Source organism: Silurus aristotelis, assembly GCF_946808225.1.
Source record: "Silurus aristotelis genome assembly, chromosome: 4".
NCBI classification, from domain to species: Eukaryota; Metazoa; Chordata; class Actinopteri; order Siluriformes; family Siluridae; genus Silurus; species Silurus aristotelis.
In genome coordinates this window covers 3,286,257-3,312,606 of record NC_139577.1, presented here as the reverse complement: position 1 = coordinate 3,312,606, position 26,350 = coordinate 3,286,257, and the positions used below count along the sequence as shown (strand labels likewise).

The 26,350-nt window shown below is 39.8% G+C and overlaps 1 protein-coding gene across 3 annotated transcripts in view; it reads right to left on the bottom strand.

The window, feature by feature from the left end:
• The window catches only part of mdga1 (MAM domain containing glycosylphosphatidylinositol anchor 1), a 181,232-nt gene that overhangs the window by 91,895 nt on the left and 62,987 nt on the right, over positions 1–26,350 (bottom strand). For all 3 annotated transcript variants that reach the window (XM_083540401.1, XM_083540402.1, XM_083540403.1), the window contains one exon: positions 23,326–23,500. In XM_083540401.1, the coding sequence (XP_083396527.1) occupies positions 23,326–23,500 (175 nt within the window). The remainder of the gene's footprint in view (positions 1–23,325; positions 23,501–26,350) is intronic.

Sequence of the window (26,350 nt, the reverse complement as noted above, 5' to 3'; positions counted from 1 at the left end):
GTGGCTGGAACACTGCGAGTTCAAATAACACGGCCAATCTTCAGTACGCTTCAAATCGAAGTCGCTCTTGAATACATTTGTGCTTCACATTACCAAAAGTCGAGGTGCTTCTATTGTCTATTATCTGAAATCGGTGCAACGGCATAAAAGTTAACAATGTGATGAGTTAGCATTTGTATAACGATACATCGTTTTAACATATTTGCATCAGTAAAATTTTTTTATTTATAAATACTTATTAGTAGATGCGCTTTACTTTATTTATTTTAAAAGTGACCAATGATTTGTGACCAATATTTTGTAAGTAGATCGATTTCTCTTCGCTAAACTGTTTCTCGTGAGTACGACGTATCGCAACGCTACGGAGAGTCACATAGAATACAGATCAACATGGCAGAGGTAGAGCTGTAACTTCCTGCAGACACAACAGGGAAAGAACGTCTGGTTTTATTTTATCATTTTTTCTTTTTGCACTACAAAGGCCTGTTTGTGAAAAGGCCATGCTTTAGAATTCAGAAAGCACTTACCGTATTTTTCAGACTATAAGCCGCTACTTTTTTCCCACGTTTTGAACCCCGCGGCGTAAACAACGAAGCGGCTAATTTATGAATTTTTCCTGGTTTTTCCCGGTTTCACAAACTTTAAGCCAAAAAACTGACCCCCATAACATTAGACCAATGAAATTTCCGAACGGAAACGAAAAAACGCACCTCACGTGTTCTGAACTGCATGGCTTCGGGAGAAAAAACAATTTTTTTTAAACGCATGACGATGCCAAAAGATAAACCCCCGAGAGAAATAGTTGTGAAAGGAAGGAGGAAGACAGTGAACAATGACTTTCTTGGTCGGCTACTGTTTAGATACAAGCCGTTGTAGCGCGTTGAGTCTGGGTGAAGGGAGAGCTCGCTAACTCCAGTTGCAACAGAAATCATATAAGCACAGACAGGTTTCCAAAACTCGTGCTTTTTTATTATTCTTGGCAACAGTGTTACGGGTTAGTCAAAGAAACTTAGAAATGAGCATCAGAAAATAATAAGGACATAATCCTCGGTCTTGCACACATGCAGTAATACCGGAAAAATGCAGTGGCAGGCTATTTCCAAAATACCGCTATGCTCCTAAAGGAGCCACAACATATTTCACCCGTTACACCGTGTGTAACGTGTCTTTCGTTAAAGCCTGTGTAAAGTACATTAGTGTAGACTAATAGCCTTATAGACAGGTGCGGCTTATTTCTGTTAAAAATAAAAATATTTGTAAAATTCAGTCGGTGCGGCTTATATATGGGTGCGCTTTATAGTCCGGAAATTACGGTAAGTAAATTAATGTTTTGCTGACTGTAAAAATAAAAGGGAACTATCTGTACCTTATTGAATTGCATAGCATCCTTTTTTTCCCATTAAATAGATAAAATTATAAACGTGTGGTGATCTGGGGAAGAAAAACAGGCACTCAAGCACTAAGTGTTGAGGCTGATTTGCGATGATTTTATACACCGATTTCTAGCATCTCTAGATGATAAAAAAAAAAATAAATAAATAAAAAAAAAGCTGAGAAATGTGTTTATGTGTAGTATATCTTGTAACGAATGTGTCATTCTAGACCTTGGATATGATTCGATATGTTTACTGCTTATGATTCCTTTGTCTCCTTTTTTTTTAAGTTTCATTTAATCTATTTCTATTTTATCCTTATTCTTTTTATCTGCTTGTCGTCCTCGAGGATCTCGTTTACTACTAGTGGCTACGCTTGAGGCTTGGTGTTTATGATATATAAACTTCTCCCCTTTCACAGTCGCTTTTTCTTTTAGATCTACACATGCGCAAAACTCTTCGTTCTTCAAGGGTAAAGCACTCTTTCTGTCTGAGTGTAAGAAATTGTGTAGTAAACCTTGTAGGGCATTATAGATGTGGATTCAACAACAATTGAAGCATTTTCATTCAATTAAATACCCGATTATGACACAAACAGAAACCGCTGCACGTGCATGTCTGAAGCAACATGTCTGCGGTGTGGATGTATTTCAGTATATCTGAGAAAGACCCACGGATAGCGATTTGCAAAACGTGTAATGCCGAAATTTCGTCCGCAAAGACTTTCTCCACGTCGGGTTTAATTTATCACCTGAAATCCAAACATTCCAAACGCTATGCTGAATATGAGAGAAACGCGGCACAGAAAAGCAAAACCCCTCTGAGCACGCGCACTCCGTCTGCGGCGGACGTTTTTGAAAAGGCAGGAAGTTTCCCAGTGATAGTGTTGTCATTTTTGTATCTTTAAGCAGTTGCACTTGTTCTGAATGCACTTTGTTTTTATGAAAGAACATATTTAATTTTACAAACTTTCAGCAGGTCAGAGGGCCTGTACATTATTATTTAATGTACACATGAGTGCATTTTAGTTAAACATTTAAGTTTGAATTGTAATTTATTTGATCCTGTGCATTGTTGCAATGTGCTATTAATAAATATTTTCATAATTTGTAATTGATTTATTCTTTAAAACTTTAATATTTAATTTATGCAATTGAAATGCCTTGATTTTAGTAAGCATAGTACACAGTCATAACCATAAAAGCAATGGTAATAATAATTGGCCTAATTTCTTTCGATTTTTGGTTTTCTGCCAAGAATTTTCATTTCGGTGCATCCCTAGTTAAAAGTTTTGCTTAAGACTAACAGTTTCCTAGAGGTAAACTGAAAAATGGAGTGATCCCAGTCACTGCACTTGGCTTTAAAAGTGAAGCAATGAAAAGCTAAAAAAAATAGAGAATTATATTTCTCAATAACTTTCTGTCAAGTGCCGTAGAGGCCAAAACAGTTCTATTAAACCGTTGTAAATTGGGGGTTGGGGGGGTTATACACAGAACTTACAGATGAACCGGTAGCTCAGTGATGAAGGCTTTGGGTTACTGAACGGAAAGTCAGGGGTTCAAGTCCTGCTATTGCCAAGCTGCCACTCTTGGTGCCCCTGAGCAAAGGCCCTTAACCATCTGTGCTCTAGAGGAGCTGTATCATTGCTGACCCCAGAATCATGCGCTCTGACCCCAGCTTCCTAACATTGTTGGGATACAAAAAGAAATTTCACTGTGCTTAAAAGTTAATGTGACAAATATAAAGCGATTTTCTTTCTTTCTTTCTCTCAGACCGCATTCACTTTTGGGGCAGTGCACAACAAAGGACAAGGTTTGCTCACTATGAACAGTTGTGGACAGAATTATTAAATACACAACATAATTAAATGCTTACATTCTGCCTCACCAGAGTCTAATGCTCATTTACGTGATACCCAGAGTGTAATTATAAATCACCTTAATTAAAGACCTCAATTAAACCTTCATTAAAGAAAACAACCCAAAGTATACGCTCACTGACTTTTGCATTGCTGTTTAATGTTCTAATTGAGTCCGTTTGTAAATCGACTGCACACACACACACGGTTTTTGACCACGTATTGCATTGCGTTTCGGATTTTTTCCGCCTTGGCATCTAATAAATATCTGTCATCAATCTGGTGTTAGAATCTGTTTAGCCTTCTTTACATGACATGTACAGCCTGGTGATAGTGGGCAACTTGAGATACATAACTAGTTTAGAGCTAGAAATCTAGAACATTGCCACGCTCGTATGTGCTAATACTGTACATGCCCACTATATTTTTTATTGACTCATTTGTCGTTGTTTTTCAAAATGTGAACAACCCACAGCTACGGAAGCCTTAGAAGGTCATGCATGTTTTCTTGTGATCACAACTTAATTTTTTCGAGATCTTGACCTAGTGTCCTTTGTGCTCAGTACTTTTTTTTATGTGTATTTGGTATAAGAGCATGTTCTAGATGCTTGTTTATGCGCCCGCTGCCACAAATGTTTTTTTCTTTTCTTTTCACTTCAGTGTATTCTGCATATAACTATGTTTGTGACCAAGAAAATCTTGAATCTTGGTTATGCTTATTATCCATGATGCTGTGATGATGCTTCCTCTAGACAGCGGTCTCCAACCTTTGTTGCGCCACGGACCGGTATATTGTCAGAAATATTTTCACGGACCGGCCTTTAAAGTGTGGCGGATAAATACAACAAAATAAAATGATGCAACCATAAAAACTGGTGTTTTCTAAATATAATAATAAACGTGAATCCACTGTGTTGTTTTTGTTCATTTTGCTCGTTAGGGGTTTGAATTTAGCGGTAATGTATTATGTGTTAGCGGCCGGAGCCCCTTTAAGAAGGTAGTGGATGGAGGTAAGACATGAGACCGAGGCATCATGACATACATCAAGAGTGAGTCATAGACAGATGTGGAGAAGAGAATCCGGTCATTTTCCAAAATAAAACATCGTTCAGAATTAGATAATCAATGAAACTTAAGTTATGTATTCTTTCTGTGCTGCAAGGTGCCAATTGACCCACGGACCGGTGCCGGTCTACGGCCTGGGGGTATGGGGACCACCGCTCTAGAGCATGCTCTGAATATATAAAAAAAGTAATAAATTAAATCGTGCTCACAAGGAAACAATGTAAGTTATGTCAAGATCACAAGTTGTGCCGAGAGGAAAACAACTTGTTATATCAAAATCACAAGAACATTAATTCGTGATCACGAGAAAACTAGAAAGAAAAAATATTATGATGCACAGACTCTGAGGACTTCCTTACACAGCAGCCACAGCCAGTTACTTAAAATAAATAAATAAAAAATAAATTAAAAAAAACAGTGCATTGTGACTCACAGCTGAATAAAATTGGGAATAAAGAAAAAAAGATTATTTTATTATTCTGGTCAAAAATGTGAGTGACTGCTTTTTTTTTTTTGTTTGATGATCCTAGACTTTTGTGTTTTCCAGGTGTTTGAACAAAACACGTCAAAAAAAAAAACAAAAAAAAAAAAGGCAAGTAAAAAAACCTGTCTGAATTGACACACGGAACTAAAGCCAGTCCAATGCCCCCCGCTGGCGAGGTGTTAAATTCATCCAGCCGGAATTTTTATGTCTGTCCCTTTTACAAAAGCGGAAAAAAGGTCAAACCGAGCTCGACTCTGCGGCGCGTTGCATTAAATAACCTTCGCTGAGAGAAAGGGAAGCCTACAGGGGAGACGCTAAAATACATTTCAGATAAAGCCTTGCCTAGTGTGAAGACGTGGGCAGATTTTAATTTTTTTTTTATCATCATTCTTAACCCATGGCCGATTTGATTCTCCCACTTATATACCACCTGCATATCAGAAACTATTTGTACGCAAGATGAACAAAAAAATTTAATTATTTACATTCAGGTTAACAAGAGTGACGTCTCGGGCTGTATGCTGGTGTACATTTAAATGATACAGCTGCATATAAATTTGATAGTACCCCAAAAAAAAACCTAACAATTAATTAAATTTGTGATGTTTCAAGTCAATTGTTTACTTTACAATAGACTTGAATGCATATTGACGAGCCACAATGCTTTTCAGAAAATGTCCTTCAGACAGATGAGACAAAACTAGAGCTTTTTTTTGGCAAGCGCATCAGTTGTGTATTCACAGATGGGAAAGAAAAAAGCTCACAAAGTAAATAGAAACTTGATGTTTTGGGGATGTTGTGCTGCATTAGGCATTGGGGAGCCTTGAATCAACGTAGAACACAATGCAATCTGAAACATACTATCCAGCATCAGAAAGCTCTCAATCACAGCTAATGGGATTTTCCAAAAGCATAATGACCCAAAGTGTACTAGTGAAGTGAACTACCGGGTTTGGCACAAAGAGGCAACTCCCCCCCAAGAAAAGGCATTGCCACCCCATCCGCCAACCTAATGTATAAAATATAAACTGATTTTATTTCCTTCGATCGATTTACAGCAGTGTCACTTCAATGTGCCTTTTTATTAAAGCCTAGTCTGAACAAATGACTTGTTTTAGTGAATCAAAGACATTCAATGCAACCTGCCTGATCACTGATCGCAAATAAAATGACTTCTATCCGGCTCTTCAAACAATTCAAAATCGTAAACTATTTTCAAAAGGTTGTTGTTCAGTAGCTTGCGTCTTCAGGATTGTCTGAAATTTTAACAACGCATTTTGATTTGCTGAAGTTGACGATCACATTACACAAATTCAGGTACTGAATTAGTCATATTTTATAGAACATTTTTAAACTATGATAAAAATAAAAAACATAATTTACAATATATGCACAGATGGACTATTTTGATATAAAAAAAAGGATGCATGGATGCTTGCTTTAGTGTTGCCACCCCTCATAATTCTCATGCCACCCCCTTGCCACCCCATAAATAATTTCCTACATCTGGCCCTGGCTAAGACCCAAGCTCTGTTTTTATATAAAATGGCCTTCTATGAGCTCTTCTTTATATCCTGTCCAGTATGAAGTAGGAACCATTACACCTAAGATAGCTTTAGCATTTTGCTTATGAAGAGTTGGCCCAGCTACCTCTGGAATGTTTGCAGTGATTGCTCGTTTCATTTGTTTTATTTAAAACATTCTATGTGATTAAGGATCAAAAATCTAAATTTGATTAAATATGGACTAAACAATGATGGACACCAATTAATTGTGGGTTCTTTGTTCATAAATGGGTACTGACAGATTTGTCCACGTCTGTATGAGTAACTGTTATTAGCACTACCATGAATTAACATCAACCTCTGTTGGTCCTGGTGTTTCAGACCATTTAGGAAGTGAGGCAGCTGGCAACAAACATACATTATATAGTGTGGTATCATAAAGTTTCGAGATTAGCTCTGTTTACAATAAAGTACTTTATTTATGTGTTTACACACTATCACCTTCAAAATAGTCCCCCCTGCACAGCAATGCAGAGCCCCCAGTGTTCCTGACACTTCTGGAATGTGTCCTAAATGTGTCGAAATGAAGGCCTTTGAGCTGGATCTTCATCTTCTGGAAGAGGACTAAGTCTGCAGGTGCCAAATCAGGTGAGTAGGGTGAGTTAGACCATGTTGTTTCCAGTGAGAAACTGACGTTCCCAATGTTTCCAATGTACACAAGACTTCATCTATCGGCACACTGACTTAGGAAGGTTGGTGATCCCTGTGACTTTGTGTGTAGCCTTGTGCTGCCATCTGTTGGTGTGTTATTCTCGAAACCTTTTGATATCACCTTGTATAGGTAAAAAAAAATCTTAAAATTGAGAAAGATCACAGATCATAGATTCACTACAACCCTCACCAACTGCCCATTCACTGAAAGGTACCTTAGAAAGAACCAGAAACAAAAGACTACTTGACCTTTTCTGGTAGATTCTGGTTAGTGATATAATGAATCATTACAAAGCAGAGGTGTAGAAGTATAATTAGAAATGAGTACTAAGAGTAGGGAAAGGATGTCAGGTATGTTGTGTACAAGTCCTGGAATGCCCAAAAAACACCTTTATGATTACAGCAGCAGTTCCAGGTTACAGTGAAGATGCAACCGGACTTTTTTCCTAAGCACATCAAGTCAGAATCACAAAGTGCTTTCTATAGTTCATTCCACAGGACACAAACGCAGCATTAGCCTAATCTATTTATGGTAATGAAGGGCCAAAATGTTACCGTCCCTTACCCTTCATCTACCATTCATTGGGTTGTTTCCTATCTGATAGTGCAAGCATGCATCCTCAAAGGCAGCCACCTGTACTTCTTCACGAGCTGACTTCAGCCAGGAAATACCATTTTCTCTCGGACCTGACCTCTACTGTTCTATTTTTCAAACACAGCCTCCAGTCAGAACAAATGTACGTAATTAGACATGCTACTCAGAAACACTATCTTTACCCTCGATCATGTATTCCTCACACTTCCCTTATACGAGCTCGCACAAAGCCAATTACGCGGCGTCCGCTTCCCCACAATACCTTCAAGGCTGCCTTCAGGCTAAAGGTCAATCTCTAAGGAGTGATCTTTCCAGAAACAACTACAGTCCCTAATTCATTTTTGATATCTAAATAACTTGGTGCAGGCAAAAGCAAAGGAAGACAAGACGAGCCAAATTTTTTTTTCAGCATTTGAAATGAATGATGTTTGTTTTTCCATGGAACCGATATCTGATCTACATGAAAACTATTGGCTTTACTTCAACACAAACTCAGATGTTGATGAACCGTTCCAGGAAGAGGCAATAAGTAATGCACTCACCAAGTACAGCTTGTTCCTCGAACACCAGTGACCTTCCCTTTATAAAAGAACAAACTAGGTCCATGTTTTGTCTAGGTTGTGGAACGTAGACAAAACAGAACTTGTTTTGAACTCCATATTTAGTCACTATTTGCAGTAATAACCTTCACTTTTCTGGGAATCTTCTAAATGTTGAAGTGTGCATGTGGAAATTTGTAGTTATTCAGTCACAAGGCTGGTGGTAAAGTCAGGTTCTGATGAAGGTGTCGTGAGGAGGGATGAAGTGTGGGCAGCATTCACATTCCTCCCAATAGGTGTTCAGTTCAGGTCGGAGCTCTATAGCAAGATCTTCCACTCATTAGTAAACCATATCTTCATGGTGCTGGCTTGTGCAGGGAAACATTTTCATGCTAGAACAGGTTTGGATCTCCTAGTTCAAGTGACATCCAAAGTCCACAGCTAAAAGTCATACTATTAAACCATGTGTCTCAAACTTTGTAGTTCGAGGAACAACCAGATATGAGTGAAAAAGTCAGGTGTCAACACTTTTGTCCTTAGTGTCCACATAGCTGGGGGAAAATGACCATAATTGGGTTATGCTTTGGAGTTATGGAGCCTCAAAGCAATCGGCTATTCCAACAGCATAAAAAAGTTCGTCCTGGTTTCAGTGATGCATAATGTCTCCAAAAATGTGCTCATCAACTGCTGCTACACTTGCAAGCTCATCCACACAGTCATTCACATCAACACACACACACACACAAAACTGAAAGTAACTGTAGTATTGGGTTTCCATGAAGAACGGCACATAGACGGGAAGGTGTGTCTCGTGTTTCTGGCTCCTTTGTGGAGAGTTCTTCTTGAAATAACTCCAAGGTCACTTCTCTTGGCACCGTGGGTCTCGCATGAGCACAGTGCTAATTAGCCTTGACGTGATGGGCGGGGGAGCTCATTCCAGATTCATCTCTTAATTTCAAAATAGAAAGCTATTTACACTCCAGTAGGAAGACATATTATTCTTTAACCATGGCGTGTGTGTTGGTTTGAGAATTTCAGAAGTGCTGATCTTGTGGGATTTTCCCACACTATTATCTTTCCTAAGAAACATCCAGTGAGCGACAGTTCTGTGGGCAGAAATGCCTTGTTTATGAGAATTGTACTATGGCAACTTGAACAACCGCTTCTAAAAACCATGGTAGGGAAAATCGCACCAGATGATTTGGAAACCTCGACAAATGAGTTAAACCTGATATGGTCCACCTCACGCTTCAAAGTTCTGCTTTTCTGCTCATCATTGTTGTAAGGAGTCTTTCTTTCTTCCTGGCAAAGCGTCTCGTCTATCGAAGCGATCTGACTATTGACTTCTCTCGTCGACGAGTCTGCGGAGCCGCCGCTCGCTCACTGTTTATATTTTCACACCATGTTGCATAAGAGAGACTGCTGAGAGTCCGCAAGTTTCTGAAACGCTCAAACCAGTCCATCTGGCATCAACAATCATGTGTATTTGGTGTTTTTAAAATAAGACGTCATGTTGAGACATATTACTGGCTAATCAAATGACTATTTGACATAACCAAGTGTACTGTATGTTTGTGTCTGATTCCGCGATGGAAATAGATTTTTTATTTATGGGGACCTTTTTCCAGCTGCAAGAGTTTCATAATGTCAGAAAAAATTTAGTTTCTGTCGATCATCTGTGTCCCTTTTAGGAGCACTCGCAGATACAGACTACAGAAAGATCCTTCTCACTTACAGTCAACAAGAAAAAGACCAACATTTGTTCAAATAAAATGTATTATATATATATATATATATATATACACAAACATACATTGCTTTTCTCTCAAAGGTTTGTGGACACCTCACCGTAACATTGGTATGAGCTTGTTTTTGAACATCCCATCCCACATTTAGTCCTCATTTGCTGTTAGAATATTCTCCACTCTTCTTTCCACTGACTTTCCACTAGATTCTAAAGTGTATTTGTGGAGAATTGTGCTGATTTTATCAATAAAGTCAGGTACTGATGTAGGTGAGGTGAGAAGGGGTGCAGTTAGCATTCTAGCATTTGACATTGGACCTCCTGGAGTGTTTAAAGGCTCTGGCATAGAGAAGCTGGTGCTGGATCTGTGATGATCACAAATGTTGAGCTCAGTAGCTCCTAGTTTTATAACCATAATGACTGTGTAAGACTGTAGAAAGAACATTACTTATAATCTTATACTCCAGTGCTCATGTTAGTTCTCACTCTCCAGTGTTCTGTATTGTTAAAAGATTTACGATCCAACTCTTGATGTCACCCACATGAGGATGGGTTCCCCTTTTGAGTCTGGTTCCTCTCAAGGTTTCTTCCTCATAACATCTAAGGGAGTTTTTTTTTTTTGCCACAGTCGCCACGGCTGCTCATCAGGGACAAATACACATCATTCACCTTAACTGTTGATTTCTGTAAAGCTGCTTTGAGACAATGTCTGTTGTGTAAAGCGCAATAGAAATAAACTTGACATTCACATTCATCGGGAAGATGTTCAATGGCGCTCTATAGCAGGAGATGTTCCACTCCAACCCATGTCCACTATATATATATATATATATATATATATATATATATATATATATATATATATATATATATATATATATATATATACACACCATAGCATTTTCATGCTGGAATATGTTTGGGTCTATATAATTAAGTCTACATAATGTTTTAAAAACTATACCACTATTATATGTGGCAACGTTAAGATTTGATTTATAGCATGATGTTGAATATGTGTGTGTGTGTGTGTGTGTGTGTGTGTGTGTGTGTGTGTGTGTGTGTGTGTGTGTGTGTGTGTGTGTGTGTGTGTGTGTGTGTGTGCATGTGAGTGTGTGTGGATTGATTGCTTTTTGAATATATTTGCTTTTGCAGAGTATATACTCATCTCAATAATTCTGGAATGCCATTTCTCTTCACACACACAAATACACACACACTCCTTGTTATCACTTTGGTGGAAAAGCCTAATACACCAAGCTGCATCCTCAAAAGGTTCAATTTTCAAAGCAATCAATTTCTCGTTATAATCCACTGCTACACATCTCCCTCTCACAAGGACGAAGATTAGGGACGAAAGGGGATGTAGCCACACGTCAATATATCGGAAACAGCCCCATTTACATCTGATTACAGATGTATCATTGCATGACTTGGCACATGTGTACAGAAACACCTTTAACCTAGATTTAGTATATAATCCTCGCGTTGGTGTTATCCTACGTGCTAACGCTAACAAAGCCGAAAACGATTTTCAGGTTACATCCATTACAAAAGCAATGGCGTATTCAACGCGAACATTAACGATCGCGTCTCTGTAACACGCCCATATATGTCTTATTATAGACATTCGAGAAAAGGTCACAGACGTGTTATGACATACATGTGACAAACATCACAGTCATCCCTGACATTGCTTCATGGTTAATTAACGACTTTGACATCCAGACACTTAAAATAGAAATGAAAAAAATAAATAATGGCACCCTCGACCAGCGGTTCATCGATGGAAGATCGGTGTCATTCGTGCGATGAAGCTGACATTAATTAACGGCGAGTCGAATCAAACATCATTTATAGCACTAAGCTTTTAAGAGAGTGCTCCCCCTGTCTCTTATCTGGTTTATAAACGCCTCTTCACACGTCCTCGGATCGATCCCAAGGTTCTATATTAACTTGCTCAAATTGAGGAATCAAAGGTGCTTTAAGACACCAGAGAAAGCAGGTTGAGAGATTTATGTATGTCAGATGAATGAATCAGTTCAGAAATTATACAGGAAGCATCCACTGGTACGCCCTCATAACCTGCTTTGAGTAAATATAAGAAAAAAAAAAGAAGAAAAATGTTTATGAGGTGGTATCAAAAAGTTTAGAGACTGGCTCTGTTTACACGAAAGTACTTTATGTATCTACGTTTACAAACCATGACCTTCAAAATAGTCCCTTTGCACAGCAATACAGCGCCCCCAGCATTCCTGCCACTTCTGGAACGTGTCCTGGAAGTCTTCTTTTCGAAGCGTGGACAGAGCTTCTGCGATTCGTGCCGGATCTTCACAGCGGTGTCAAAACGGCGACCTTTGCGCTGGATCTTCATCTTCTGGGAAAAGACAAAGTCTTTCTGAGTAGGGTGGGTGCACAAGTGAGATCACGTGGATTGTTCTCCAACGATCATCGCGCATCGGTTGCTGAACGGTTTCGACATTGTCGGGGGTTGAGCTTGTCGAAGGTCTTGCTGATCTCTCGTCGTCTTCCAGGGATGTTCTTTCGTTCTTGAAGCGTGCGTGTGCCGCTCAAAACACCAGCATCGGCAGCATCGCCGTACGTCAAACGTATGTACGTCATAACTTGCTTCCCATGGTGAAATCGCACACATGGTAACGCACCAGTTAGCATCATTATTTAGCACCATCTCGAAACTTTTTAACACCACCTTGTATAGTAACAGTTATATAACGCCCTGTATACTTTTTAATTACCTCATTTGAATGAATCTGGAGTTGTTTATGTTTATTATTTAGTGAATTAAGAAATGATATAATGACCTTGTTTTTTTTTAATATAAACATCTAGAACCTGAAAAAGGCAAAGTTGCTAATTATGCATCCTTCCGATTTATCATTAGACCCTTTTGCAGCACATCAGATATATAAATATACATACATACAAGAAACAAACACTAGCACTGTCTCTGAGGCATCTTTAATCAATGAGCTTCGGCTTATAATAAAACAATTACACTCCAGCTGAGTTCCCTAAACGAACTGATTTCGTTGCTCTTATTTTCCATCCTTTTGTTTGGTACGTGAAAAGAATTCTAATAAATCTGTTTCAAAAGATTTTCTCAGAAATGTAAAATTCTCTAAAAAAAAAAAAAAAAAAAAGATTCGCAACGACGGCATGCGGCAACACCCAATGGATACAAGGTACGCTTATCACCTTGAGCATGCAACTCCCAAAGTCTCTTGGATGGAGTTATCTCTAGCAGGAAGGCAGTATTCAAAGACGCTCACTTCAAGTCAATTTCATGCATAGGCTGAAAAAGGACAATCTTCATGCCTGGAGCAGCTTGTCCCCTTTAGAAATGCAGTAATAAGCCTATGGGACCTCACAGAGAAAGAGAGACACCATCCACAGTGCTGAAGTATGCTGAAGGCTAGCTGCCACATTCTTATTCAAATGGAGGGATGGGTCGAAATGTGAAGATCTAAGGAATGCTAAGATGAACACCATTTGCAAAACATTTGACCATGTGCTAGGTGCTTTCAGTAGTGCTTCCTTGATTGATCAATCACACACAATTGGTGGTTCAGTCTAAACCTGCAGATGTAAATTTCCAGAATGTCTAATTACAGTTCTGCAGTAAAAAAAAGCAGTGCTGCTTGGTGGAAGTAGATATCCTGACAACATTCCAAAGCCACAAGTAATGCAAACTTGTGCACAAAATGGAAATATTATACAATCAGGCCAGATGCGGACCAGAGTACCTGCGAAAAGGTCCATGGACAGCCGTGAAATAGAGTGAAGCCAAAGCATCTTGTTCTAGAGGCCTGTCCAGCTATCAGGAGTTACCTGGTGAAGGAGATCCACAGTTGAATGTCCAAATCTTTCCAAGATCTAAACTACATCCAATCCTTTGGAAACATCTTGGTCCACCAGCTTCTTGAACAGATGAATTGTTCACAGTGAGATCAGTTGTCAGCACGCTGACCTTGGTGGATTCTGTGATCATTCGTTGTAACTTGATGGCTAGTATAAATGTCTGTCCTAATATTGTCACAGAAGACTTGAAAACAAAACAGACCGAATGAATGGTACCCTGGATGGTACCTGCTTCTGGTACCTCTGTCAGAGTAGATTTCCCAACCTGTATGTGAAGCATCTATGATAATTATTACTCTGTTGTGGAGAACAGCATTGATCTTAAACATGACACGAGCATTTTGTATACTTTTTTTGCAGTACATTTTTATGGTAATGGTACAGTGCCCCCAGAGTCCCCGTTCGATCCTGAGGTCAAGACCCCGTCTGTCTGAGTTTAACACTGGGCATTTTGTTTTAATTCCAAAGATACTCACTTGTCTTTGTCATGGGCTGGCGATCCCATACTAAATGCATTCCACAAATCATTATCAGGGTTTCTGGTATAGGTTTTGATTAAGTGATAGCATGAATCATCATTAAAATAGCAATGTTTTTATAGCTTTTTTTTTTCACGACTTGAATCATCACCTGTTTCGATCATATGAGTCTAAGCTAAAAATCTATTAAGTGCCATATGAAACACAACGTTCATCAGACAGCCAATCCAACGATATCATGTTCTTCCAATTTAAAAAAGCAAAGTAAGTGTCAATGGTGTCTCAGCACCGTTGGCCAGAATCACGATCAAATCCTAGGACTGTCCTAAGACCTTACGAATGGCCCTTAACCCTCCGTTGCTCAGCCGCACGCTTATATTTTACCCTGCTTGCATAAAAGTGAATAAATGAATAAATAAAAATGCAAATGGAGCTCAGAGGTTGAAGTTCTGAGAAAGCTCTAATCCCAGCTCAGTTCCTATTGGGTCCTCGATTTAGCTTCGGGTTTTAGCTTTGATTGCATTGTGCCTTAAATGAATGAATATGGGTTTAAATGGCACTTTGCTAATGAAAGCTCTGTTTCCTGCTGAGTAAATAATATATAAGGAATTGCACCTAACAGACCATAATCGACACCTGGGTGGTGTAATACTCACTTTATAAAAAAGTTATAGTTACCACACCAAAGTATATCACATTCACGCAGTAATTTGGCGCCAAATAAAATAGAACTTCTTCATTTGTTCAATAACATCAGTTGACAAGCAGAGGGTTCAAAATGGCGTTCTAATAAAATGCCAGAAGTGCACGAGGTTGTGGAATGCACTGTTTTCTCTGACAGAAGGGGAGAGATAAAAAGAAAGATGGTTAATTTAGAACAAAGGGAACTGATAGCAGGGAAAATGCGTAAATGCCCTTTAATTTATCCGCAGGAAAAATAGCAACGGTAGCGGATTGAACGGCGTTTCGTTCATATTACTCTCAGGTGTGCAGTCGAAAGCGATGCCTAAGAATCAAGCCGGTTGGAACCAAATAAATCAATAAATAAATACATACAGCGCAGCCGTACATCTCTACATGGGTGTCAACCAGAACCCCATTTCTGCATCCACCCTACAAAAGTACATGGATATTAGGATAACCAATACGGTTATCTGTGCTAACAATCTGTATCGAGTGGCGCGAAATATCCGAGTGCCGGTTTTAACGAGGCTTTGTTCTGCTGCGAGAGCCTAGAGATATTTATCAGAAGGGTATGAAATTTTCATACGGTGTAAAACATTCTCTTTCATCCTGCAGCCCGAGCTGCGGCCCGGGCAGGAAGCGGTGTCTGAAAGCTCCACGGGAGAAAAAGCACTGAGGATGAAAGCAAGGAGACATGGAGAAGTCTGGGCCGTGCCTTCGGGTGACATGGGCTGAAAAAAAAACCGAGGCCGCCACCTGGAGCCCCCCCCGGTAACTTGAGATGATATCTCCTGCACTAACAGACAATGTGGAACTCACCGATGATTTCATACATGATTTTTTGAAAAGTGGCCTCTAGAATTGTTGGGACATTAAAAAAAAAAAGATTCAGGCAATTATCCAGTTAGGCGAACTGATGAGTTGCAGGGTCGAGAGTTTCAGTTGATAGCGTAGCCAACATTATCGTGTTTTGGCATGGTGGCTGGTACTTGGTGAGCTGGAATAATTACTCCAGCAGCTGACAATCTCCCTAAGATTTTCATTTCCTGAGTACTAGGACAGTCTCCGAGATTTACACAGTGTCAAAAGAGAGTAATTTCAGCTGTGGAAGGCTGCGACAACTCAAATTAGCACTTTTGACAACCGTGGTGAGCAGAAAAAACCTTAAAATGCACAACACATGAAATCTTGAGGCTGACAATAGCTGGACATCGTATCATTTTCTACTTCTTTTGGCCGAAAACAGGAATCTGAGACGACAACGGTCGTGCATCTCCATAACTGAGGCCGATGCGTAGCTGATACGATACAGTGAAATAAACATTTGAAGCAGCTACCGATACAATTCACCCCTATTATGATGCAGTGCGATCCGATTTCGGATTGATTCAACACAATGCCATTAAATGCAATAGGATCCAATAGGAAAAAAAAATGCTATGCGATTCAATATGCTACGGATAGTTCGCGTATATCTTTATTTCAGACAAACGACATATAATACATTTACTAAAATGCTTTCTAAAGCATGGCCATTTCACAAACAGGCCTTTGTAGTGAAGAAAAAAAAGATTAAAGGAAATTCAGGAAGTTACAGCTCTACCTTTGCCATGTAAATCTGTATTTTATGTGACTCTCAGGACACGCCTCGGTCTCCGTAGCGTTGCGATACGTCGTATTTACGTAGCAGCGGCGGTGGTGAGAGAACGCGCTCGAGAAACGGTTTAGCGAAGAGAAATCGATCTACATATCAAATATTGGTCGCAAATCATTTCTAAATAACTAAAGTATAGAGCATTTACTAATAATTATATACAAATAAATCTGCTTTTTGAAAATGTGTTAAAAACGATGAATTGTGATACAAATGCCAACTTGTATCCTGAAGCACATGTGTTTTCTAAGCGTCATGGGGGGATGTTTCGCTCTTCAACAATGACAATATTGAGAGGTGTGTTGTAAAAAAAATTGTTTATACAATCTTTTTTATTTCATTTTTTTATGTAGGGAACCAATAATTCTGCAGACACAATGACTATATAGCAGCATTGAAAAAAACTGTGAAAACCGTCCAATTAGCGTCTTTTAAAGGACATGCCGCGTATAAGCATTTCAATTTATCTTCATTATTAATTCTAGGCATAAAATAATCAACAGGAAAAAAAAAAGTGGCGTCTCGTCAGAAGTCGACTGGTTTAGTGGCACAATTTGAAGCAATTAAAGTGGCGAAGTCTAAATGACGTGACGAGAATCGACAGACCAACGAGATTCGTGCCTCGTAAAAGACCTGCAGTAGCTTGTAGAGTTTCAGTTTGCACGTTGAATCCAAGCTGTATAAACCTCTGGATAGCCAGACGCTCGAGCGTGGCGCCTTGTCTCTTTCCACTAATTCTCACTAAAATCCAGACACTCGCCCCCTTGTTTTTTTTGTTCTTTTTATCAGCAAACGGCGTTTTTTTATTCCTTCCTACACTCTTCTAAAACATCCTTAAGCTTCAAATGTTCTGTGGTTTCAGACTGAAACAGGAAAACAAATACACAAACACAGACAAACCACATAATTTTGCCAATTAATTCTCAAGGTTCTAAATATTGAGAGCTGCCCTTGAATGAGTGAATGCGTGTGTGTGTGTGTGTGTGTGTGTGTGTGTGTGTGTGTGTGTGTAAGTGCACACTCTGACTGGTCTCCAGCTCATTCTCATTCTCCCCCAGTGCGTCTGCTCCGTGCCCAGCACAAGGGGCTCATTGTGGCCGTTGGTGGGGCGCTATGTCCTTTAAGACTCACTCAGCTCTCCTCTCCTCTCCCCAGACTCATCAGCTTCCCTCAGCAGCACCGTCCGATTAACCCTCTTATACAGGGGAGTGCGTGCCAAGCCTCAACCTTTTTAGCAACATATAAGTTGAATTCTGTAAACTTTCCTCAAAGCAGAAGCTCGGGAGAAGATCGGGATGCCAATAGTGTCAAAACTGCATTTGTTTCAACCCACAATGGCACACATTGATGGCGAATGATGTAAACATCTTAATCTCAGTCTAAATTGAGAGGGTTAGACACAAGAACGATGAGGTTTGGTGTGGATCTGCTACAATAATTGGCATGAAAAGCAAAAAAAACAAAAAAAACTCATACTCAAAAGTACCGTAGATGCTGAGTTATCCAGATGGAACTGCGCTTTTCAAATCCATCTTAAATTTTGGTCAGTATCATGAACAGGAACTCGGAAGCATCCAATCTCAAAAGGATCCACTCTTGCTACATACTTTCGTCAAAAAAAATCCCACCATTTTGAAGGCTCCGCCTATGTAATAATGCTACCTTTAAAGCTCTATTATAGTCGTTGAGAAAACACTGCCTTGTCGGGCACTGCACCAGTTTGCAATTGCTGCTGCTAATCAACAAACTACAATGGCTTTCTTTGTGTGCAGATGATCCTGATGTGTTTCTGAAAAACGTCCCCTATTCTGCAGATCATTTATACAAATGAGAAGTGAACACATTCGATGTGTTTGGCCTCCAGGGCAAAATTCGACAAATAGGCGTCCTGGCATGGTTGTGATGCTGCGTTTTTGCTAGTCAGGCTCTTATTCTTGCAGAAATCCATATCCTTAATGAACAACACGAGATACAAAAGTGGAAAGAGAAAAAGTTCCTGAGACTTGAAACCATGTGAGAAACCAGATATTACATGGATTATGAAAACAGATATTGAACAGTTCAGTTTGGTGTAAGTGTATCCAGTAGGAGCATATTATGGGAAAGAGTCCTTGAACTGTCTTTCTTTTTTACAATTTCAGCAGCGGTTCTTCCGTAACAAGCCCACAGTATAGAAGCGAGATCATGGGCATAAACCATGGGCATTTTTTACCATCTTAAGAATGTCCTTGATACCCTCGTAATACCTTTTCAACTTTTTACCCTGGAGAAGCTAGGCCATGTAACGCAGTATTAAAATGCAAAGCATGGTTCCGTACTTCGGTGGAAAATTTGCACCCATTACCGCCTTCAGTCCAGGTCTTACCTGAGAGCAAAAATCACCGGATTGAATTTTCAAGCAAAAAAAAAAACCTTTCATAGACTCAGTATCTGAGTGGAAACCTGGCAAGCATTATTCACAAGTATTGATTTCACCACACCAAAAAATCTCAAGCTAAACTCTCATGTCGTCAACGGTTGCCTCAGATGTTAATCATGTCATCACCTGAGATGATTGGTTAAAAAGAAATGGCTCTTCCTCTCTTCCACAACTTCTCCTGTGGTGTACCCAGAGCTCTCCCTCTCAGTAAGATCAGTTCGATGGCTTTATTAAAATTGCATGCTGCTTATCTCCACCTGTAATACCATTACGATTCAAATATGCAGACAGGCAGCGAACAATATTGTAAAGCAGCACACACTCTGGTAGCCCATGCATGATCCTGAGCCATGCATTAGATATCAGACTATCAGATATTAAACCAGGGTCGTTATATGCATTCCGTTTCCACCCAACCAGAGTTTTTGCTAGGAGCGCCGCAGAAATGATGTCACGTCAATCAACTTCAATAGGACTTGTCCAAGATATTTCAACATAATTACCATTTTTATAGATACACACACAGATAATCCATTAAACAATTAAGGCTTTTTCAGCTTCATGTTGTACTTCGAGAAACCTGAATATAGTACGTGTCTCCTTAACGCAGTGCTCAGATCAAGCATGATCTGAAACCAACAAGAAACTGATGATGATTCGGCTGCAGTTGGATAGAGAAGAGCATCCTTACCTGAATGTGGTCGATTCAGACTATACAGTCTGAGAGACTGAGCATGTGAATAGGAGGGTTGTGGGTTCAGAGGGTGCATTTGAGGTTTCTGAACCAAGTCCATCACTATTGTAGAGGCATGCTGCATCTCCTCCACTCAATCACCTACTGTCTCACTGGCCAGAGTGCCTGGATCAAAGTCAGGCCTGTTCCCACGCACAACCGATTACCTTGAGTAAGCTTTATGGATGTGCGAACATGCGTTGTATGGAATAGCTACAGTAGGTTAAGAGGTAAAGGATGTGTGTATGCATTTAACAGTGTGTGAAACTAAATTTGTACTGCATATAATGTGTTTTGATCTACAGTAGGATATATGTGTGTAAGCAAAATTGTGAATGTGAGGGGAAAAAAAACTAAATACCACGTAAAGGTGTGTGTTTGTGTGTGTGTGTGTGTGTGTGTGTGTGTGTGTGTGTGTGTGTGTGTGTGTGTGTGTGTGTGTGTGTGTGTGTGTGTGCTGGCTGAGTAAATGTGAGGGAATTTGGCAGGGTAATGAGTTGTCGGATGTGTTTTGATCAAAACCGTGGTGTTTACAGATTTTCACATTGGTGTCATTTGACTTGAAAATACTTCTGTGCTCTCTCTCTCTCTCTCTCTCTCTCTCTCTCTCTCTCTCTCTCTCTCTCTCTCTCTCTCTCTCACTTTCCATCGATCCTTCTCTCCGCCCCCCAGCCTCCACCCCTCATTAAAATTCTCGGCAGGTTTTAACCAAGGCAGCCTGTCCCTGCGAAAGTGGCACATTTAAGTAAAAACAAGCCGAAATGCTCACATCAATCCTCCTGCCAGCAGATCACATCAACACAACTATCTCCTTCAGTGACAAAAGGGGAAAAAAAAAAAGAGACAGAGGACAAACACAGACAAATTCACCCTAATGGTTATACGGGCCGCACGAATGCCTGAAAGACAGAGGGTCAAGAGTTCTCCTTTGTCTTTTAGCACGTATTAATGTACTCTGCTGCCACACGGAGCGTTCGGTGAGACCTGAATTGGTGCTCGGGTCGAAAAAACAATAATAATAAAAAAAAAAATTAACATGGCCTCGAAGAACATGAAGAAAGAAAATGGAGATGCTCACCTCCTGATGCTTAAACTCGTATGGAGATAATTTTTTTTTTCTCTAAATTCTCCATGCTGATTTACTGATGTCTTTTGCTCTGGTATTGCTTCTCACTAGATTTCTCTCTCAAGCTAGCGATGCCTGCTGGGAAATAAAATGTTCATCCGACACTGACCAGGTTAGAGATGTTTCGAATGGAAAATAAATATTCGGAACTTGATGCTCGATCAATGAGGGGAAACGAAAGCGCAGTTCCAGCGAATATCCAGCGAATCGGAATTGAAACCGGTTTACACTGGTTAAAGTGGTGCTGGATTAGTTTCTTAATAGGCATAGAAGTTCATGTACCATTTACCGTGCTTGCTTTCTACCCCCTTGGCACTCTTTGCCTTATCCTCCTTGTTTTCCACCTCTCTGTGTCTTACTCAATAACAGGACTTGGTAGAACAGGAGACTAGGGCAGGACAGTGTGTGTTTGCGTGTGTGTGTGTGTGTGTTGCGGAGGGGAGCTGTACCTGACTGCTTTAGCCCTGGCTGACTCTAATTGGCGGTGTCATGGTGCCAGAGTCACCCGGGGAGCTGAGGAGAGCCGGCGGGGAAAAATTAAACAAGCATTACATGTCAGGAGTGTTTACTCTCAGAGCCGCTGTCAGCGTGCTCCTGTTTATCTGCTCCACAATTACCCTGCGCCCCCCAGGGAACCCCGCCGGGCAGGACAGAGCGGGGAAGGGCTCCCTGTAAGGGCGAAACTAGAAAGTGATGCTAGTCCCTGTCACATTCCCTCCGTCTCTTGATTGCTCTGCCATCTGGGCGCACACTTCTGCCATCAGGAGGATCCCCGAGCATCGAACAGAGACTTCTGGGAACTTCCTTATCCAGACTGTTCATGCTGGTTTACTTTTGGATGGATTTATACACTTTACAATTAGAAGACTTCACTCTGTCTGTCCATCCAACCTCCTATCTGTCCATCCTAAGATTGAACTTTCCTGCCAATCCCACTCTCGACAGCATTATGCTGGTCACCTCGTAGTTCTCTAACAGCAATGAAATGTGGATGACAATCGCTAACAAATTACCCCCATAAATATTCATATATATTAGGGGTGTAACGATACATGTAGTCGTACTGAACCATTTCGATACAGTCGCTTCGGTACTTTGCACATGTGTACCAAATGCAATGCTTGTTTTACGTGCGGTGACCTAAAGTTTCCTCAGGAACATATTAAGTGTCGAACCGCGAGTTTGATTAGTCTCCGCCTCCCACTTTTTGACCGCAGTGTCACCGCGGTTACCCGATGCTTACCGGAAACACGATTTGTAATGCGCAAGTACGAAAACTCCGCATTTGTTCTGCGACCGCGCAAAATCGCTGCCACTTCCGTTTTAACGACGTTCAGCTTCTAAAATTTCTCTTACAAATGTAAAAATTCTGACGATTCCGTATATCGAGGGAGAGAATGAACGAAAAAAGGCAGGAATGAAGACATTATGACCAAATAATTAAGTTGAATGAATAAATTAATCACTTGTGTGTGTTTCTTAAATGCAGACGTTTGTTAAAGTATGCTGAAATAACTAGAACAGTTTGGAAAATTCAATATTAAATGTAAAACACACACTTATACACATCCGTATGACCCAAATGGGGTCCCACAAATGTAAACTAATACAATTTTTTCCAATTTATTTAATTAGATTTATTCTATTTAATTTGTGCATATTTAATCGATTACTCAATTGAATCAATATAATAAAAAAGATGTATTGCATTAATTTGAGTGATATTTTCTTATATATTTTGTATTTATTTAAACTAAGCAGGCATTTGATTTAAAATGGTTTTAAAAATCTAAACTGTTAAAGTTCGCAAATGTAAACAATAAACGACGCAAATAAAAAATTCAAGCAATTTTTTCCCCATAACTGTACATAACTGTACTTGTGTGTCGTTACACCCCTAATGTATGAATATATTTTATTATATGTTTATGTGCCTGTTTTTGATTGAAGTACAATATACTGTAGGTGTAACGTGTGAAGTCGAGTTCTAGAAACCATGGATGTGCATGTGGTGGCTGTGACCTCTGACCTGACCCCTGGCTCAGTGGGACAGTAGGTTCAAGATGATGGGCAGCACGGCAGATTGCCCCCATGCATACATACACATACACACACACACACACACACGCACACACACGCACACACACGCACACACACGCACACACACACACACATACACAAATGGGGCACCTCTGCCTGGACCAACACTAACACAGACACACTGGATCCTCCCACTTCAGCCACTCTTACTTTCCAGGAGTATATCTAACACTACTATTCCTGTACACTAGGAGGCGATCAACCTGTTTCTGCAAGTGCAAAAAACAAAACCTACTACCTCCAAACCCTTTTATTCTTCTTCCTTGAGGATAAACATACTCCTGGAGAGCTCATTCCATCCTGTACTTGAATCTCGCTCGCTTCTCCCTGAACCATGGAATGATGGGAAGTGGAGGGATCATGGTCCTAGCACTTACATTGCACATCTACCCGGATGGACTTGATGGCAGCCACCCCAACCCCGTTCTCAGCCTTGCAGTAGTAGCGGCCTCCCTGCACCCTCTGGATGTTGTCGATGCGCAGGGTTTCATTGAAGATCGGTGTGTCTTGGAACTTGTCTGACGCGCTGCCTGCTGTCTTGGTCCACCGAACCTGAAAAGAATGGCACGAGAAGCAAAATTTTAATTCCAATGATCTCCCGATACTGCAAATAACTATTCCTATTCACTGAAGTGAATTTAATTCCAAACTAAATTTTTATTTAATTTCGAACTGGTCTTCGAATGATTTTTCACCATTCCTGCTGCCTCCATGAAACTGTGAAGTTTTCTTACAATCAATACGAAAGCATAACTCAACAGGTTCCTCCTGCATAAATCAAATACAGCAACTCCTCTGAGTATTGAAGTTTTGGAAAGATGAGTCACAACTAAGTCACTATATCCTCTGGAAATTACACTATCAAGGCGTTTGAAACTTTGCACCTCCACCAGACAAACAGAAATAGCAAACCTTAAACATCCAATGAGACAACACGATTCTAATAGATCAATTTAAAGCAAAGGATGGTACAGTATGTGGGCAGAGCATCTGAGAATAGGAATCAATACGAAATTACTAGAAACAAATGCAGAACTTCAAAAGAAATACCAATTCAGTGTAAGTCATCATCGTTTTCATCAGTAAGCTGTCCAAATTATTGTCGGTGCCATAAATTGATGTTAAAATTACACAATATATATTTTTTTGTATCTACATTGACCAGACATAACTTCATGGCCACCAATTAGTTATACCATTATAACCACCTGCCTAATATTGTGTTGTTGCCCATCTTGCTGCCCAAACAGTCCTGACCCGTCGAGCATTAACAGCATCAAATTCTTCAGCAATGCGATCTCATTCCTTGGACTTTTGATAGATACTGAAAACTGCAGACCAGGAAAACTCCAAAAGACCTGCAGTTTAGAATTTAGAGATGCTCTGACCAAGTCGCCCAGTCATAACAATTTTACTCTTGTCCAACTCCCTCAAATCCTTATGCTTGCCCATTTTTTTCTGTTCTAATGCATAAAAAAATGTAAGGACAAAATGTTCACTTGAAAACATCCCACCCACTGTCTACACAGGTGCCATAATGAAGAGATAATTAGTGTTATTCACTTTATTGGTCATAATGTTATACCTAAACTGTGTAGAATAAATAGAAATGGAAGAAAACCAGCACAATGCTTGAGCCCCTTGTAAAACAAGCCAACCTGAATGATTTATTTTTTTTCTCTACGCCTTACACTTCATTAACTTTGTAACATGGTGGTGTCAGAATCATGCTATACAGCTATTTCTTTTCAGCTGAGAGCAAGTGGTATTGTATAGCTAATCAGCACCATGGAAAGCTCCCAATACCGTTCCATTCCATACCATACAAACTGTAAAAAAACATGGTGGCATCATGGTATGCAGCTGCTTCTCTTAAGCTGGGACTGTATGGCTTACATAGAAAATAAGAACCATGGATAGCTCCAAATCTAATCATGATAGCAACCCTAGGAAATCTAGATCAGAATAGCTTGGACATAGGATCAAAGTTTCTTAAAAAGTCTTGAAAAGGGCTTTGTGCAAAAGATCGCCTCACAATCTGAGAGATCTGTTGCAATGAAGAGTGGAATCAAATGTAGAATCATTCTCACATGACTCTTGTTTTATAGGTAAAGTTTAAGACACTTTAGGCAAAAGGTCTAGACACATGCAACAAGGCTACTTTCTTTTTTATTCATTTCTCAGTTGTCGCAGTGCTAGTGCAGACGTGTTGGACCAACTGTAATTGATCCAAGATATAATTTATATGAACTGAAAAAAGCAAAGTTGTAGGTCAACGGGAGAGCCATTTTTCAGCAAATCAAAGAGCAGGGTTAAGCCTACATTGAAGAAAAAAAAAAATTTAAATCCAAGAGGAGTCACCTTCACATCATACACATGATGAGCTGAAATCAAATCACGTTTTCATCAATTCTAACCTTGTCCAAATCCTCTTGGCATGTCACATTCTTTCTAATGCTTTAAACCTCTTCAGAACGCTTTTTTTTATACACCCTCCCCACCGCCCAGTCACATCTATGAGCAAGCAAAAGTGCAGCAAACAGCACAAAGCAAAGAGTGTGTAATCTCTGTGGACTTGTAGTCATGATTAAAGCTCCCCGGTTATAATCAGGGTCACCCCTGGATGTGGAGTCGCTCGGGCGAGCGGCACTCTGTGTTGGAAGGGGAAGGTTAGAACATGCACGCAAAGGATTATGGGATTAGGTAACCTGTAAAAACGAAAGGCTTTGTGTTTATTCAGGCTTGTTTGCCCGTGGATTTGGGACGCAGCTGTTCGCCATTGATCAGACAGACAAGGTGAGAAATTAATGGAGAGAGCAAGAGGGGAAAAAATAAAAATAAATAAATAAATCGCTCACTAGGAGGTTTGCGCGAACATTTTTCAAAGTACAAAGTGCTTTTTTTTTGTTTGGGTTTTTTTTTTGTTGCTAGAATTGGACAAATATTACTTGGGGAAGTCAGCCAAATGATATATTGCTTCAATTCCTTTTTTTTCCTTTTTGGTCCACATTATAAATCAGACTTGTTTGTTCGGAGCGTATTGTCACGAAAAATATCCATATTGGTTTATTAATAAATGAGACGGATGTGTGTGAACGATACGAGTTAGCTAGCTAGAGGATCTCCCACTCCAACTTATATCCTCACGGAGCTGGTTTTCTGAGGAAGAACACTGGCTGCTTTAATGAAGCCAGCATATGCGGTCCCAAGGACACGATTTAATCTATAGCAAGTTGTATGAAGAAAACGTTTTCAGACCAAGCGATTCTCCACATTATATTTACGGCGTAATTACGATTTTCCAAACTGTAAAGGATTTTTTTTTTCCACCTTGCTATAGTAATGTGACTAATATTGAATTAATACTAGAAAAAAAATATTTTCCTCTCCTTATTCTTTTTC